The sequence below is a fragment of the Sciurus vulgaris genome, assembly GCF_902686455.1.
Source record: "Sciurus vulgaris genome assembly, chromosome: 7".
NCBI lineage: Eukaryota > Metazoa > Chordata > Mammalia > Rodentia > Sciuridae > Sciurus > Sciurus vulgaris.
In genome coordinates, this window is record NC_136467.1 from 91,493,470 (window position 1) to 91,513,817 (window position 20,348).

Consider the following 20,348-nt stretch of genomic DNA (forward strand, 5'->3'; position numbering starts at 1 on the left):
CTGAACTCCACAGGTATTTTTTTGTATTCCAATTGTTTTTCAGTTCCTTTCTTTAGAGACTTTGTACATAAAACTTTTTCTTCAAGTTAGTGTGATACTCACATAAAGATATTTAATAGACCAGTGGAACAGAAAACAGGAAAGAAAGGCAAGAAATAGTCCTCACTTATTAGTTAATTGATTTTCAACCAAGATATTAAGATGATTCAATAGATAAAAGTCTTTTCAATAAATAAATAAATAAATAGTGCTGGTATAATTAAATAGGGAAAAATGTACCTTGACCACTACAGCTTATACCACATTCAAAAATTTATTTAAGATGTTAAATGTAAAAGCTGTAATTCTGATGTTTCTAGAAGCAAACATAGGAGGCATATTTTCATGATTTGGGATAGCTAAATCCTTACAAATGAAAGGGTATAAAAGCACTAAACATGAAAGAAAAACTAAAATAAAATCTCATACACACTAATGGTGATAACGTAAAATTATTATGAGCATTTTGGAAAAAATGAGCAGAGGTTTTTATAAATGTACCCAATGACAAAGCAATTCTACTGCTAATACTTATGCAATATAAATTAAAACCTATGTTTATAAAAAGATTTATTTGGATTGTTTATAGCATCTTCACTCAGAATAACAACAACAACAAAAAAAAAACAATAGAGACAAGATAAACTCTGGCATACACAATGGAATACTACTCTACAACGAAAAGTAATGCAACATGAACTAATCTAAACAAATTATGTGAAGGGAAAATACAAATTCTGTTAGTAAGAATTCTGAAAAAATGACAAAACTAAACTATGGTGATAGAAATCAGGACAGTGGTTGTTTATGAGGTATGGAAATTAACTGAAAAATGGTACAAAGTTATCTTCTAAAGTGATGGAAATGTCCCATATATTGGCTGGTTTTCAAAATATGTTGCCAATGATAATTCAAGATCCGAGTTTATAAAAGGGCTGAGAATATAACTTGGTAGAAAAGCACTTGCTTAGCTCGTGCAAGGCCCTGGTTTTGATCCCTAGAACCACACTATGCCTGTGTGTGCGTGCGTGCATGCATGCACAAACACACACACACACACGCATTATAGATTTTATAATAAAATTTAGATATTTCAAATTTACAAAGTTTCTGAGTTAAGGCTCTCTGAGGACTATTCATTTTTAAAAATATTAAATATAAGGGCTCGGTTGTGGCTCAGTGGCAGAGCGCTTGCCTAGCATGTGTAAAGCACTGGGTTTGATTCTCAGCAACATACACAAATAAAATAAATAAAGGTCCATTGACAACTAAAAAAATATTTTAAAAACATTAAATATACACTGATATCAGGCATGGTAGTCTACTGTGATACGATATATACATATTAATTAGATTTAGATTTATAAAAGTGTTTTTTCTTCCCCTTGCAATTAACAATTCAAAGAAAACTATGTTTGTAGCAGTTATAAGCAAAATATTCTCCTTAATTAAACAAAATGTTAAGTTATAGCTTTAAAAATTTAACCATGAAAATAATGTTGAATATATTTGTTTTACTTATAGGATACCTTTTATTAGGGAAAAATAGTGAATTTAAAAGTTATTCTCCTGATGTCCTGCTTATCAAAGGACACTATCAAGAGAGTAAAAAGAAAACATCCAGAAGAAAACATTTTCAAGTCATATATCTGGTAAGGGTCTAGTTTTTAGAATATTTATAAAGAACTCCTGAAATTCAACAACTAAGACATGAACAATTAAAATATAGGCGAAGGCCAGGTTGCAGTGAGGCATGCCTGTAATCCCAGCGGCTCAGGAGGCTGTGGCAGGAGGATCCTGAATTCAAAGACAGCCTCAGCAACTTAGGGAGACCCTGTCTCTAAATAAAATACAAAAAACAAAACAAAACACCCAAAAAACAAAAAAAGGGCTAGGGGTATAGCTCAGTGGTTGAGTGTGCCTGGGTTCAATCCCTGGTACCCAACAACACACAAAAAAAAAAAAAAAAAAAAAAAAGGCAAAGGACTTCAATATACGTTTCTCCAAAAAGATACACAAAATAGCCAATAAAAACATGAAAAGGTGTCAAGGCCATTTATTAATTATCCATGAAATGCAAGCCAAAACCACATTGTAATACCATGACACACTCACTAGTTTGGCAATAATAAAACAAAATAAAAACAAAATGCAGAAAATAAGAAGTGCTACCAATGATGCAGAAAAATCAGAATCCTTCTACATTGCTGGTGGGAATGAAAAAATAGTATAACTCTATGGAAAACAGTTTGGAGATTCCTCAAAATTACCATATGACCTAGTAATTCCACTCCTAGGTATCTAGCCCAAAGAACTGTAAACAGGTATGCAAATAAATGTTTCTTGACAAATTTTCACAGCACCACTATTACTATTATTCAAAAGGTAGAAACAACTCAAATGTCTATAAATGAGCAAAGAGGTAAAAGAAAGTGGTAATATTCATACAATAGAATTTCACTATATTAAGAAATGGAGTAATGATAAATGCAATAACATGGACAAATTCTGAAACACTATGTTAAGTGAAAGAAATCAGACACAAATGTCACATTATATGAGTAAATTTATATGAAATATCCAGAATAAGTAAATGAGACTATTGGTTACAAAAGAATGGAAAGAGGAGAAAATGAGGATTGACTGCTTAATTAGGCATAGGGTTTCCTTCTGGGGTGATGAAATGTATTGGAACAAGATAAAAGTGATGGTTTGATGACTGTGAAATACTAAATGCCACTGAACTGTATATGCTAAAAAGATTGATATAATATGTCATGTAAATTTATCAACACCCCTCCCAATCCACCAAAAAATTCAAGCTTAGGAAATGGTTACCTATAGACATTATCTTACATATGACTTATCCTTTTGCCTCTACCACTCTGGTAATTTTGATTTTCTAGCTATTGATCCATCAGTGGCATGTTTAATGTTTTAAAGCATTTTTTATTATTAATTCCAGTGAATAAAGTTAAATCAAATATTCTCTTAAAATTCAACTGAAAAAAAAAATCCCAAACCATATTTTATATCACCAAGGTAATCACTAAAAATTATGTTTGAGACTGTATTTCTTTTCTTTTATAAAAAAACTCTTTGTAGTTGTAGATGGACAGCATTGTCTTTATTTTATTTGTTCATTTTTATGTGGTGCTAAGGATTGAACCCAGTGCCTCACACATGCTAGGCAAGCACTCTGCCACTGAGCTAGAGCCCCAGCCCTAAGACTATATTTCTTTTTATTTGTAAAACATGACTAGCATAGCAAACCAGCATTATAACAAATGATATTTCAATGTTGTAAGGCTAGACTACTTTTTTGTTTGACGTATTAATTTTTTTCCTGGTTCTAGCCTTTTTTTTTTTTTTTTTTTAATTTTTGCTGTGCTGGTGATTGTACCTAGGGACTTGAATATGCCAGGTAAGGCTCTACAACTGAGCTGTGCTCCCTTTCCCTGTATTTATTTTTATTTTATTCCTCTGAATTGCCCCTTGCACTTATTTTTGATTAACATACATTAACTTTACATACTAGTGGGGTTCAATGTGATATTTTAATACACGCATACAGTGTGAAATGATCCCAGTTAGCCTCCTTTTATTCATTCTCATCTCTTTGAACCTCTAAGTAATCAGTATTCTGCATTCAGGTTGACTTTTTTCTTTTTGTTTTAACTTCCACATACGAGATAGAACATGTGGTACCTAACTTTATGTGTCTAGCTTCTTTTCCTTAACACAATGTCCTCCAATTCCATCCATTTCTGATATTTTGCAAATATATAAAAAACAGATGAAATGCAAAGTATCAGATGTGTATCTACTTGCTAAGTTCCCATCCCATCCCTACCACTTCAGTGACTTTGGCCAAATATTTTACCTTTCATTTTTTTTTTTTTTAATATTTTTTAGTGGTAGATAGACACAATGCCTTTATCTATCTTTTATGTGGTGCTGAGGATGGAACCCAGTGCCTTATGTGTGCTAGGTGGGTGCATTACCACTGAGCCATTACCCCAACCCCTTATTTTACCTTTCTAATATAAGTATTTATTTTGTAAAATGGGAATGAAAAAATTTTACTTCATGAGATTGGTTTGATGATGTAAATTCGTTAACATTTATAAATTAATTATGTAGTATCTGGCAGATAACTGCTATATATATATATATATACATATATATATCTGTTAAATAAAATAAAGAAATGAAGTATCATGATCCTTTCGAGAGCATTCTAAGAGGGTAAAAACACCCCAAGATGCTTTTTACATATTAAAAAGTATTTTTAAAAAATGAAATACTATTTGGTGATATTTGGAAATTATATGAAATTCATTCCCATTTAATGTCCACAAATAAATTTTTATTAAAATATGAAGGGAAAAAAATAACAATGTATTCTATCCAACTACAAAAGAAAACAGCTTTCCCTCCTGTTTTGTAGATGAATTCTTGGGCTTATGGTCAGTGGTCCCGTAAGAATCACAATTTCAAAAAAGAGTAACAAAACTGTTGTTATGAACTAAAGCAAAAAAAAAAAAGGCAACTACAAATTGAAAGAGAAGTTATAGTCACAGAAAAAAAGATGATAAATTTAGGAAAGCAAAGAAGGGTACAACTATGAATACAACAGATAGTAAAGCTGGGTGCAGAAATTTGCATACAATGATTTTTCAAATTTCTCTCATTTTGATGACTGTACAGTTTGAAATATATTATTTTAGGAAGGCTTACAAAAATTTTCATTTTATAGTCCAAGGAAAAGTATATTAAACTGAATTGTTTAAATGAACAACATCATAGAATATTAAGCAACTGAATAGCTGAATCACCATATCAGCTTAGATTGCATTGCTTTGGGTTAAAACCACAAAGCCACATATTGAGTAAGACCATATGTTTATCACAGGCTGTTTCTAGACAAGAATCATAAGCTCTCAATCAGTTTTCTTTTCTTTATGACCAAGGAATTATGTTTTCTATATCAGGCATAATTCATCTATGTGAAACTATATAAAACATAGGTAAAATTCTTTGATGTTTTAGTATGCTATTTGATAGGGTTGCACTGGACATTCTTACAGTGAAACATTATTTGCTACTTCTCTAAAATTCAACTTAACTGGGCATTCTGGCAACCCTATGTATTTGACCTGAGCAACATTATTTATGAATACCTGTCAGGACAGAACTAAAGAATTACACAAGTTGGTGGATAAAACATTTCTAAAAAGAATGCCAAATTAACCATTATTAAATCTAACTCCACCAGCCCTGACAAGAGCCTGTATAAGGCAAAATACAAATTTGTAATGGTAGCAAAAAACACAAGATATGGCTCTCCAAGTCCTACAAAGTAAATATGTTGATCTCCTTAATATTGAATTCATTACATTATTCCAGGCACAAGTTATCATCAACATTAAATATGGCACTTCTGATGCTGTAAGTGAAACATTATAATACAACAAAATTGACAACTTTTCATGGGTCTGCTGCATTTCTTCAACTCTCAGGAGCAGAACCACTGACTCTTTGTTAAAAGACCATCTTTTCAAGAATATTGTACTGAGAAAAGACTGGGAAGACAGAGATGTGTCTCTCTTGGAAGCAAAGGGCAGATTAGCTTACAACCTTGGTAGATACACACTGCCTTTGGTTCAAAGAGTAAAGATATTTACTGTTTATTATAAAATATTTAGGAAAGCTGGGCATGGTGCCATATGTCTGTCATTCTGGCTACTTGGGAGGCTGAGGCAGGAGGTTTCCAAGTTTGAAGCCAGCCTCAGCAACTTAGTAAGACCTGATCTCAAAGTCAAAAAAAAAAAAGAAAAAGTAAAAAAGGACTAGGGACATGGCTCAGTGGTAGCATGCCCCTGGGTTTAATGCCCTGTACCACAATACAACATACACACATATATAAAATAAAATACTTGGTTTTAACTTGGCCTTCTTTATATTTGACTGTAGAAACTGAGGCTTGAGGAACCAACACAAATGACAATAATCTGGGTATGTTTGATCTTTGAGATCCTTTATCTCTGACCCAGAGACATCTGAATCAGTCTATGGTAGGCTTGAGTATGCTATAAATAGGGTGAAACCTCAGATTTTATAGTTCTTGACGCATACAAAATTCAGTATAGAAGTTATTTTTACTATTTTGCTTTTTATAAGTCGTATCACTTGATCATTCCACTTCTCAGTTTTGAATACTGACATCTGTTGCTTGATCATGGAGACATTTAATATTTTTATTAATATGGCTACTGGGGACCATTCATGTACAGTCTCTATGCTCTAGTGTGATTTAATTTGTCAAGAATATGAAAATCTACACTTTCTGAATTTCGATACATAATATGTTGAAGCAATAATTAAACTAATTTACTAGTCCAATTCTTTGTTCCACTATTTGCTTTCACACAAGAAGAAAGATTTCATTATCAGAGGTTCATTTCTGTGAATCAGCTCAATTGTGCTATTTCTGAACACATTATCAGACAACCTATATACTTCATTATGGCTAAGTCTGTTCTTGTACAAACACTGAAGGACCTCTGGACTATTACTGTAGGTGTAGCAATGTATTCTGAGAATATCAGGATACTTCATAAACAAAGTTCCTGATAAATTGCATCTACAAGTCAGAAAGCACAATATACTACCACTGTGAAAATTCAATGATAATCCTGTTTATCACAATAAACAAAACTTCAAACAGAAAACAAGATGTATAAGAGAGAGAATTAACATTAAAAGTTAGTTCTTTGAAAAGACTAATAAAATGGCAAACTTCCAGGAAGCGCAGTCAAGAAAAGAGTGACAGTAAGAGTAACTAATATCAGTAATTAAACACCAGAAAACACTAGGGTTCTTACAGATATTAAAAAGATGATTGAAGGACATTATGAATTAACTACTTGGTAACAATAAATTAAAAATTTGGACAGAATGAATAAATTTCAAGAAAAATATAACCTACTAAAACTGACTGAAAAAGAAATAAAATGTGTTCACGTTAACATTGTATCACCTTAATCTATTCTCCAGGAAATAAAATACAAAACCAAACTGAAGGATAGTCTACCCAAAAAATCAGTCATTAAAGACAAAGAAAAAAATAAGAAATTATTTCAGATTAAATGAACTTAAAGGGATATTAAAATTGGATGCTATGTAGGATATGGAATTTGATCCAGAAAATGGAAAAAAAGTTGACATATGGGACATGATTAAGGTAAATGGTAAAACTTAAATATGGACCATATACTAGTTTTCTGTACTGTATCAAAATGAAATATTCAAAAGTTGGTCACTGTTAACAGTTAAGTGAAAGAACATCTTTGTTTTTAGGAAATATATGCTGAACTAATTATCTCTATAATTATCAAATGGCTCAGGAAAAAACATATATATGAATATATTTATGTGTACTTCTATAGTCAAAAGGAAGCAATGAAAATGAAAATGTGCCAAAATAGTAATCTGTGATTCTGATGAAGAGGTTATAGTACTTTATACTAATTTTTAATTCTTCTGGGAGTTTTAACTATATTTTAAAAGCATTATACTTCATCATTCACATTGAAGTCTTCAATCCACTCAAAATTGAATTTTATATAAATTTTCCATATGGACACCCAATTGTTACCACATCATTTATTTAAAAAATCTTACCTTTATCATGCTGATTAGTATATGTCAAAAGGACAGGTCTATATCTGACCCTTCTCTTCTCTGTGTCTACGCTAAAATTAAGACATCCAGTTCATCAAAAGATAGCACATAGACAGTGTATGGAGAGGGAAACTACAAATGAAAGATGATCTGTTTATAAAAACATGTAATAGAAAAAAGACCAGAATTTAGAATATATAGAGAACAATTCAGAAAAAAAAGGGAACAGGTAATCCTACAGAAAAGTGAATAAAAGACCGAAAGAGGTACTTCACAAGGAGGAAATTTAGAGTTGATAATCATAAAATGGTGATTGACTATACAGATCATCAGGAAAATGCAAATTAAAACCATGATGATATAGTATTTCATATCCACAGACTGACAAAGATAAACAGTTCACCAATATCAAGAACTGGAGAGTATGTGGAGTAATAGGAACTTTCATACAGTACTAATAATACTAAAAATTTGTACCATTTTGGAAAAAATGAGGCGTTAGCTAATAAAATTGAAGTTACGCATACCCTATGACCTAGCAATTTCCCTTGAGAAGTATTTCAGAGAAACTGGTATACCAGGAAATGTGTATAAGAATACTCATAGTAGCTTGGTACGTATAGCTACAAATTAGAAGTAATCTGAATATCCATTAATAGTAGAATAAACAAATGGTGGATATATTCAAATGGAGTATATCACAGCAATGAAAATCAATTCACAGCTACCAACAAAAATCTGGACTAATTTCACAAAGTCTTGAGTAAAAAAAGCAATATAAAAAATAACACACACATTATAATTTCATTTATACAGAATTCAATAACAGGTAGAAACAATCTCTATTATTTAGTGGGCATATATTGGTGGTAAAAATGAAAGTGAGGAACTTATCATCACAATAAACATAGTGACATTTCTTTTTTTTTTTTTTTTTTTTTTTTTTTTTTTTTTTTTTTTTTTTTTTTGGGTGCTGGGGATCGAACCCAGGGCCTTGTGCTTACAAGGCAAGCACTCTACCAACTGAGCTATCTCCCCAGCCCCACATAGTGACATTTCTAAGTGTAAAAATTTCTACGTATGTGTTATGGTTTGGATGTGAGGTGTCCCCCAAAACCTCATGTGTGAGATAATGCAAGATTTAGAGGAGAAACAATTGGGTTAAGAGACCCTTAATGCAATCAGTAAATGAATCCTCTGATGGAATTAAATGAGCGGTAACTGAAGATAGGTAGGGTGTGGCTGAAGGAGTGGGGTAACTGAGGGTGTGATTTTGGGGTATATATTTGAATCTGGTGACTGGAGTCACATCTTTCTTCCTGATGATCATGTGAGCCCCTTTCCTCTGCCACACTCTTCTGCCATGAAGTTCAGCCTCACCCTGAGCCCTGAGGAATGGAGTTGGTTATGTATGGACTGAAACCTCTGAAACTGTGAGTCCTCAAATAAACTTTTCCTACTCTATAATTGTTCTGGTCAGATCTTTTAGTCACAGCAGCAAAAACGCTGACTAAAACAACATGTCCATATTATGCCTATATCAAACATATAGCTAGACGGCTCTCTCTACCCTACCAAGTTGATAACATTCTCATTGGGGTGAAGGAAGGAGAGAAAAGAGGAGGAGAAGGGAGAAAAAAGGAGAGAAACACCCTATATTAGAATACTAAGATGTCTTTCTAGTTATCAATTTCTATCTCTAATATGGTTTAGCTACAATTCTCACTTTTGGGTTCCAGGGCCTGTCCTGTCTCTCATATATATATGTGTGTGTGTGGGTACATATATATATTTTTTAACTAGCAGGGATTGTGACTAGGACATCATGTTCTTAGCTGTATTAACTTTAGAAATAAAGCAATGATAAATGTCTCATTTCATTTATCAACATAGTAGATAAAAATCACTTTTTATTCATAAGATATTCCTAAAGATAAATAATACTCATTAAAATGTTTTAATACTACTTTTCTTTAACTTACCCTCAAGGTGTGGTGCTCCTGTGCTAATAATATTCTTAATTCTTCATGTAGTGTTATAACTTCCAGAAACTGTCCCCATAAAGCCATCAAAAGTGAGCAAAGTTGAGCAAGATTCATATTTATAAGTTCTGCCAGTTCATCAGGATTTTCTATTTTCTGAAATGACAAGAAAAACACTCCACTACTTTCTGAGCCTTGCAACACACCCAATTATGCTGTTCAGAATATTAATACAAAGGCCAATTTTTGGTTTAAAGAAAAAATGTGTGTGTGCATGCACACAGATTTAGAGAGAGAAAGACCTACTAACCAATGATTTTCTACTTAACTGATAGTTACTAAAGCAATTTTTAATAATTTAACCAACATTTTAATATCTGAGATCTTATTATTGAAATAATGTCAACTATACTTTAAAATTATCCATCAGAATTCTATACAGAATGATCGACTTCTAACACTAAAATACTAGGAATTTTAAACATAATGCATAAATCCCAATGAAAGTTACAAACATTTCTCAAAGATAACATGATCTTAAAATTTTCTTCCTCCAGTCAGCTATGTGAAGCACTTAAAAATGCCCACAACTCCTCAAAATAAACTTTTTTGGAAATACTGTTTTTCCCTTGCTTCTATATTGTCAGTTTCTGTTTTGATTGTGGGTAAGCCTTTTTACAGACCCGTCAACCATTTGCTTTCTTTTTCTAACATTTAATTCATCAACTATTTTTTGAGCATATTTTAAATGCTACGGTGTACATTCCTGAGATACAAAGATTAATAGGAGAGAAAAACAGGTAGACAGACCATTATAAAATGCTATCAGGAATGTTATAAAAGTGGTATTAAATTATTGCATTTATTTATTCATATGAACTGATCATGAAAGTTGAGTACTAAATTGTAATGTGACACGAAGACTCTTAAAATGCAACTGGTTTTCTTGAAAAAAAATAAAGATTTAAAAATAAAAACTAATAAAATTAGACTCCAAATCAGAATGACTGCTTCTTTTGAGGGCAGGCATTTTTGTTATGAGAACAGCATATTCTTTAATTCACTGAGGCTACAGTCAGTTTTTAGGCAGATTATCTTGGTGCAAAAAAAAATGTATTTCAATTACTGATAACACTAACAAATCGATCTTAACTACACAGATGGATGATAACTCATTTCCCTAGCCTAAAAAAGGAAGGAGCAGTCAAGTCTATACAGGAACATTGAAATTTACTTCCAATTATATACCCAATGGTATATAGTTACCATCTGTATACTCCTAACTGCTACATATTACATATGATACTACTACTATGCTTACTTTTACTTTTTGAAGTCTACAGTTTAGCAGACTTTTCTTTCCTCATCCAAATAATGCTTTTATTTATTTATCCTACTCTTGACATAAAACAAAAATTAAGCAAAAATTATTAAGAAGCAAAGGAATTATGATTACATACTATCAGCTGTTATAACTCTAGTTACTGGCAAACAGTAATAATTCAATAAATATTTACTAAATGAATAGATTAATAAATTAATGAACAAGGAATTAATAGGTTTTAGTTAGGAGAAAAGCCCCCAAAGATTTTTGGCAAACTCAGAATTCTGGAATGGAAGCAAAGACAGACAACACACATGAATAGGCATTTGTTAACATTAGGAAACTACAGACATGTTCTGTTCCAGGAAACGATTTTATAAATGTATTAGAAATAAAGCTAATAAGTTTTTTAAGCCTCTGTTAAGAACTCATAGAGATTAAAATAAAACTAACATAAACTGAAACCTGTAGTATTATTGTTCCAAGGATCATTTTAATGGAGTTTAGAAGTAAGAGTTGGATAAACATTTGAGAGTAATTAGACAGCACTGTGTAATTAATGCAAAAAACACTATACCTAGTATAGTCTACATGTAAGTAGATATACATTACTCTACTTTTTCCTGAGAACAAGGCTATCGAGATGCTTAATATTATTTATTTCATTTCCTACTGATCATAGCACTGAGGTTCCAAGAGAGCATCCCTTAAAGTATACATAAATTACTCCTCTACTTTGTATAAATACTTAACAATAAATCTCAAAATAATGATAAAATTCTTTTTATTTTATAATGGAAATCAGAATTAAGTTTGACAAGATCTTTTATATGCATTAATGTCAGACTTTACTTTTGTATATTTTTGAAATAATATTATCTTGTTTTAAATATATACAATTTTCATAACAATCACTTCAAATTTTTTTTGTTACATACATAGAACAAAATCTAAAATCACATGATTTTAGGCCATTTTCCCAGGACAACACAATATGAGTGTTTTCCTACATCATCAAACAATTGTTAAAGGCTGAAAAACTTTTTTAGAAACTAGTACCCCATAATTCACTTAATCATTTTACTATTATTTATTTATTCAGGTTAATGTTTTCACAACATTATAAACAGTCATATGAATTGACTATTTCTTTGGTATAGAATGAGAAGGGATTTTTTTTTTTTTTTTTTGGTTTTGGGTACATATCACCAAACTAATCTCTGAAAAAGGTCTACAAGGTCTACAAGTCTGTACCTCATCACATCTTGAGACATACTGTTAAAAAAATGCAGGCAAAATGATAAATTAAAAATGGCATTAGAGTAAATTTTTGTTTCTGTTATAGTTTCTGAGACTGAAGTTTTCATATGTTTATTAGCCTTTTTTGTAATTAGGCGTCTATTCTGTGCTAATATGAAAAACCGTGACTATGTGTTTTATTACTGATTTTTAAAAAACTCTTTAATATTGTCATTATAGCTTCTATCTGCTCTTTGTTGTTAAAATTTTACCTTAGGCTGTTGTGAGATTTTATGATGCCCATTTACATACTAGAACTTAAATAGAACTTTAAAAATTATTTTCTTTGTAATCACATGAACAAGATCAAATATATAGCTTTTGTTTTTCACATATATAAAATCATATTTATAATCAATTTACTTTCATTATGAAGAGCTTTTCAGCATGAAAACAATATCTGGCATCATAGATCAATAAACATACATGAGAGTATATTTTGACATATACATACATTGAGCATAACTTATTCTAATTAGGATCCTATTTGTGTGGTTGTACATGATGTGGAGTTTCACTGAGTAAATATTTCTTAAGTAATCCATGTCAATGCATAGAGATTTACTTCTTTTAAATGACTATGAGTCTATAATAATTCATGAGGTTCTTTATCATCATATTTGGGCACCATGTGAGTACTTTTATAAAATAGAATATTAAATAATTTATATGGGAGGTAACATGCACTAAATAAATGTTTTCAAAACGGTGATGAAGTGACCTAAAAAAAAATACCAATTTAAACCATCATTAACAACATATGCAGATCCTAGTTTCCCTGTATCCTTACTACAATGGCGATTAGCAATTACTCTTATTTTTGCAAATTTCTGGGTCAAACCCAATCCAATCCAATCTAATCAAACAAGAAAAACTCCTTATTTAAATCTGCATTTCCCTGTTTTTTAGTAAATATCAAATTAAGTACCTTAACTTATTCTAAGAATTGCCAATTTGTACATTACCTGTATGTATTCCTTTTTCACAAGGGTATTATTATGAAATTGATACATGGAAGCTCCTTATATATTGTGAGCAGCAATAATTTGCCTGTTATAAATATTACAAACATTGACCTCTAATATATGGCTTGCATATTTTGTTATAAAGGAGTTTTGAATCATTAGCTATTTTATTTTGTCCTTTACTATTAGCCTGAAGGAGTCATTCTATATTCCAAAATCAGACTACTTATATTTCTAATTTTTTTGAACATTTAACTATTTAGTCCATTTAGAATTGCTTCTGTAGTATGGCACAAAGGGTTAAGCTTACCACATCACTTATAATCTCAATGTTCTTCATATTTTATCATATACTTATTACACATAGATATCTTACTTCAGTGCTATTTAATTTGACTGACTTGCCTATCATTTTAAGAGAAGAAAAAGGATTTTTCTTATTTCTCTTATTGTAGTTTTATATATATTTAAATATCTAGTTGGACAAGTACTTCTACATTTATATTATTTTTAAAGCTTTTCTTAGTCTTTTTCATGTTTCTTCAAATGATTTTTAAAATACAAGTTTAAATTCCCAGAGGGAATTTGATTTGGAGTCATTAAAATGATTAACTTGAGAAAAACTGATATCTTTTGTGACTATTTTTCTGTGCAACAGTAATAACATGTTAATCTAGTTATTCAATTTTTTCAATCTTTCAGTGAAACACTCCAGAAGTTTTCATATTAACTGCATACATCTTAAGATTATTTTAAAGTGTTTACTGCCTTTTTGGGAAATGATTATAAGACCATTTGTTCTAAAGAAAATACTTATTTGAATTGTAGAGAAATTCTTTATAGTCGGCAAAATTACATGTATATACTGTATATTTTGACTTTTTATGGAGAAGGTAAATCTAGTCAATCCTCATTAAAATTTAAATACAAAAAAAAACTTCACATAAAATACACAAGTTTTTTGATTCAAGCCTCTGATTTTATCTTTAATGTAGTTGACCAGAGTGAATACACGGCGAACTAAATAGTCAAAATGTTTAGTCTCCTGGATAAAGATAAATAAACAATTAAAAATTAAGAAATAATAAGAAGAAAAACAAAAATCTATTCAATTTAACTGCAAGAATAACAAAAATTGATCTGTTGAGCTAGAACAAATTGTCTTTTTTCCCCTTTATTGTACTGGGGATTAAGCACAATTTGTCATTTTTTAAAATAACAGAACATGATAGGTAAGTTTAAGTGATGCTTTGAAAATACGTCCAAAAATTTTCTGAATAAACTAACAGAAGAAAACATATACTTTTGATCAATAATGTGCTTTATACTTCATTTATATGCAGAATAACATACTTTTTAAATGAAGTTAATTTTATGCTGAAGGAAAATTATTTTGATCAACTAAGTGTGATTCTACCATAATCAGCTGAATTAACTGTATTTTAAGATAAATAACTGTTTTCTTAGACAAAATATTTAGAATAGGAAACAGAAACCACTCAAATAACTTGATAATGTCAATTTTAAAAATCCAAGTACCTTAACTTCTTCACATAGTTCAGTAAGTCGAGCTTCTACATCCATTTCCTCTGAAAGGAGTAAAGAGTAATTAGAGGAAATATTTTAGTGTTAGACCTGAAAACTACCTTTGAAGTTATATAAACAAATTCCCTTTAAACAACCAAAAGAATGAGAAATATATGGGCTATATTCAATGAATTTTCATTGTAATATATTTTCATAAATACATTAATTAATTACTTAGGTACTATGATTATTAAATTAATTCAATGTTCTGATCATTATTGTGTTTCAGTTCTCACAAGAGGTCAACACTATCAAGAAAATACTGACTATATATGTAAGGTATCTTGTACAGCCATGTCACAGAGAAGATAAAACATATAGTTAAGTCTTACTGTATTTCATATTTTATAATTTACAGTAAAGTTTAATATTTTATTATATGTGATTATGCTTTGCTTTTTATAAGCTACTCATAAAATAAAGTAAAAATAATTTTATAACTAGAACATATTTAAAACATACCTAGGTTGTGGGCTATTTAATGAAAATAGATAACAGAATCCTTTTTTTTTTGTTTGTTTTCTTTTTTTGCAGTGCTGGGGATTAAACCCAGGGCCTTGTGCTTGTGAGGCAAGCACTCTATCATCTGAGCTATATCCCCAATCCAACAGAATCCTTTTCAATAAAAAGTTGGTTACTAACTTAGTTTAATGAACTTAGTATTCTATAAGATTCCCCCCTCCCCACTAAGAATTGAACCCATGGCCTTGCACAGGCAAGCACTCTACCACTGAGTGACATTTGAAGCCCACTCTAGGAAATTTTTAAAGTGAGGTAATTTTTTTGCCATATGATCCTGATGTATTTAATATATGTTATAATGATCCATAAGGAATGAACAATTTACAATTAAAAATGGTAATATTTACAAGGGAATACAAAAACTAGAACATAAAGGTATTACTATTTATAAAGGAAGAAACTATATTAAAGCCTAAAATATCATCTTTAGATATTTTTAATTTTTAACAAGAAATCAAACAAACTATATTTCTAAGTACTATAACAGCAGAGTCATGATCACCCAAAATTTCACAATCTTGTTGTGAAAGCAAGTTTGATTATTCTCATATAAAGACAAGAACACCTTCTATGATATCCTGAAATTCACTCATTAGTTCACTGAATTCACAAATAACTTCACCAATAGGTAAATTAGGTACTCACTATTAGGTGTAATAGTGAAACCCTTACACCTAACCTAGTGTTAGGTTTTTCAAAACTAAAGTTAATCAGCAGAAAAATCTGCATTAAAATAAAAAATTTCCTTCTGCTAACATGATTTCACATGATCTTTTCCTATGATAAAATAAAATCATTAAAATTGGTTCTGTAGGTTATATATCCTACCTCTGAATTAAAAAAAAATAAACTTTTTAAGTTTGATGCATTTTTCTAACATTTACATACATTTACCTAAAGGCATAAAATGGTACATTTCAATTATAGCTAGCGTGAGTTACTTCAATGCAAACACCACCTTAAGGAATATATAAAAACAAAAGTTAACTTCAAAATCAGAACTGAAATTTTCAAAATCAATTAGTGAGTTTAAAATTCCATTTTAATTATATTTTCTTCTAAAGAAACATATGACACAAAATGACACTTTTATAGAAAGGTATAAATGTAATTTACATTGTATTTTGGGGGACTGGCTCTTCTTACCAGTTCAGAGTTACAATCTAGAACATATCCTTACATAAAATTTTAGAAAAATGGGGTTGTGTTGTGTACATTTTTTTCATCTTGCTTTTTTTCTCACAGTAGTCTTACACAGCAATTTGTGACCCAGCTCTAAAGCATTTTCTAAAATGACTACATTCCTTGCTGTGGGTGCATCATAATTTCTTCCATGTTCCACTCTTTGTCCAAATGATGGTCATTATCTTTTTAGTGTTTTGTCACAGTTTGAACAATACTGCAATAAACCTGCTTGTATATATATATTTATATGACTGTACATATATATTTATGATACAAGTAGGGTTGCTAGGTCAAAATGTAAATGTATCTTACAGTTATTTTCTAAATTTCCTTTAACATGTAATATCAGGATATTAGTGGCTGGAGGTTATTTTTTAATAGAATGATAAAAAAAGCAAATTAACTAAAAACACAAAACCAAATACTGAGGATGTTTCTCTTCTTTATTTCTGCAATTCATGAAACTAGTTTTAGTTTTTAAATCATATTTCACTACCAATACAGCTATCTAAAGATAAGCAAATTTAAGGCAATATTCAACCAGCAAATTCTGGTAATATACATAGTTTTGAAAAAGTGGTATTTGTAGAAACTCAAAAGAATCCTGAAAAAGTCAAAGAGATCTTTGTAATTACCATTTCTAATTTTACACAAAAAATTCAATAGTAAAAATTAAGAAATTAACTTAAATTTATCTACAAAGAAAGCTGATCCTACCAGTAAGTTCTTTAAAGTGGTGGTAATACACTATATTAATAAATTTATATTTATGAAATTTGACACTAAAGCAAAATTCCATACTAATTAAAAGGGATTATTTAATTAACCTATTTGTAAACATACCTACACACGTGTCTTTCTGGGTTCTTGGCTGTTTTCTTCTGAGAAGTCGCTGATAAAGGACCTGCATGTTGGCCTTGGCTAGTTATAAGGATTGTACACAGCACTAGTTACTATACTCCTTTTACAACAAAATTTACTAGAATTTTCCAACTTGTTAACAGATTTAGTATTGATCTGACAGTGCAGTTAGTTAATTAGCTTATCAGAATCACAAATGATGTACATTCAATTTTATATTACTTTTTAAAATTTACTTTTTACGTGTCACTCAACATTCCATATTCTGATGTTATTTTTATGTTTTAATTTCTCTGACTTAGAATTTTAGTGTTAGCAGGGATCGCAGAGATCAGTAGGTTATCTCCCTGCTTTCATAAGTATAGGTACTAGGGCTCATAGGTTATGTGACTTGCCAAAACCTAGATTCCAGAAGTCTTGACTCATTTTCTGTAGAGCTCCTTGCATCAAACCAATATTCAACTAATATCATCAAAAAATGTACATCATTCATCTAGGAAAAAAGAAAAACGCAAAAAGCAGAAAGGAACTCAAGATATTATTTTTAAAAAGATTTGGGAATAGAGCTTAGTTAAAGAGAGTTTTTTAAAACATGGTGGAGTTTAAGAATTTTAGGTATATGATTATTTGAAAAAAAAAAATGAAAGAAAAAAAAGAAGGAAATACAATACATTCTTGACCAAGAACTATTTTATATCCATTTACTAAAACTAGTAAATACAGTGATGCTTAGTCGACAGTATATTATGGAAATTTATTAGTGTCTAAAATTTTATTTTGCTATAATAAAAATAAAGTGTTGAAAAGTTCAGAATATGTAACAAATACTTTTTAATAGTTAGGAACATTTTTAGATGTTCTCTGGATATACTCAATAATAAACTAAAATATACAATGAAAAGAAAACAAATAGTAAACAAAAGTTTAAGAACAAAAAGTATTATTAATAAGTATTTACTGAAGATGAGCCTTGATTTAAAAAATCCCTAAGAAACTGTCACAAGCTATGTGTTGATGTCTCTATTTTTCAAGTAATAATCCACTGTATTGCACTACTTCATCCATTCAACAAATGGATTTTGAGTAAATATATGTGTAAGGCACTAATAATTTTATTCTATTTCTACAATCAAATTATCTAAAACCAAAGTCTGGGTTTACTTTAGAATTTTATTATCTAATGAAATAATTAAGAAAGCTATTTGGAATAAAGTTTAGTACCTGGCTCATTTAGTAACTCATTTAGTAACTGGCTCCTGAAATTAAATTTAAGGGCTTTTAAAATTATTACATATATAAGCCCAAAGTTATATAACAAAAACCATCCTTACCTAAATGAAAATTAAAAATATTAAATCCTAATAAATTATCATGCTGAAGTTATATGAATAGAATACTAATAAGTGGTAATGATGCCTAGGCTATATGAAATAAGGCTTTTGTTTTGTTTAATTACTAATTAAACATTTTACCAACAAAACATACTTTCTAATTTTTGAGAAATATTTTTTCCCTAGGTTAAAAATGTGATTCATGCATTTTTTTCATTTGTAAATATTACATCTACTTGAATATTATATGCAGATGGACATTTTTACAAAGGCATTTATAGGCCTATCTCATAAACCACAAGAAGCCTTGCTTTCTCAGAAAATTTTTCCTGCTCATCCCAACACTGAGCTGATTTCTTATTATAGTTGCTATGAAAGGAGAGGAAATATAAGTCAAAAGGTTTCTGACGACAGAGAGCATCCTTTCCTCAGCACCTAGCACAGTGATTGACAAAGTAGGTGCTAATAAAAAGTCCACGGGAATTACACTGTTAGAAAGTGTTATTCCTAGAGCAACTTTACACCCTCTGCCTTTTGAGTGTCTACACCTTTCCTTTCTGACTCATGCACCACATGTGATTTCTTTCAGTCTCCTTACCTTACAAATGAAAACCACTTCATATTTATAGATGCAAAGTGAGAAAGTGACAGAAATAGCTCCAAATGTGTTCTCTTAAGCACAATGATAAAGCCTCCTTGAATTCTATTACAGTATTCTTTTACAATATTTGATACTATATTCTTCTAGGAAAATGTTTTTTGAGTTTCAAGCCACAAAATTTAAAAATATTTAAACATAATTTTTCCATTAATTGAAGATAAAGAAAAGCCTAAGTTAGCTCTATTATATAAATGACTCTCAAAATAAAACATTTAAAACCGTTTACTTTTGAGGCAGGATTCTTCTAAGGAGTTTTCCTAAGAGAAATAGGAAAGTCAAAGTACATGAAACAGCAAGGAAAAAAGAGAGTATTTCAGAGAATAAGATCAAAAGGTTATCTTTTCCACACTACCACTTTTGTTTTGAGGAACAACACATGGTCAAAAAAGAATAGGCACATTTTCCTTTTGCTTGATGTGTATATACACTGGGATTACTGAATCAAGCATTCTGAGCAGTTAATACCTATGTCTAGTCAAGAGAAGAAAGGGTGAACTGAACTGATTAATAATGGAATTAACTGAATCACTAGAGTAATGCCTTGATAGGCAATGGTACAATATCCAGCGTTTTCTCAGGGCTGAGTTGTGGGATAAGTATGAATCCTTGCAATTGTTCTGTAACCCCAAACAATTAAAAAAAAAAAAAAAAAGTCTAATTAGTCTCAAACCCACCAACTACTTTCAGTAATAGTGACCATTTTAGAGAATGCATGAATATTGTTAAGATATTGAGATCCTAGAAGAACTAAGAAATACATATATAGAATATAGATTAAGTAAAATTTTAAAGGCAATTTCCTGATTTATTCAAATATATAACGATAAAAAAATTTATTCAGAAAAGATAATTGTGCTTTTTATGAGAAGGTATTTGAAAATAAAAGCTTATAAGAATGATATAAAA

The 20,348-nt window shown here is 30.2% G+C and overlaps 1 protein-coding gene across 9 annotated transcripts in view; it reads right to left on the reverse strand.

Moving 5' to 3' along the window:
- FAM135A (family with sequence similarity 135 member A) overlaps window positions 1-20,348 on the reverse strand; it is a 112,041-nt gene that overhangs the window by 39,597 nt on the left and 52,096 nt on the right. For 6 of the 9 annotated variants that reach the window (XM_079146491.1, XM_079146495.1, XM_079146489.1 and 3 more), the window contains 3 exons: window positions 17,433-17,510; window positions 14,835-14,884; window positions 9,708-9,863 (listed from right to left, as the gene is read on the reverse strand). In XM_079146491.1, coding sequence (XP_079002617.1) covers window positions 9,708-9,863; window positions 14,835-14,884; window positions 17,433-17,510 — 284 coding nt within the window. The remainder of the gene's footprint in view (window positions 1-9,707; window positions 9,864-14,834; window positions 14,885-17,432; window positions 17,511-20,348) is intronic. The other 3 variants (XM_079146490.1, XM_079146497.1, XM_079146494.1) reach the window with 1 other exon arrangement.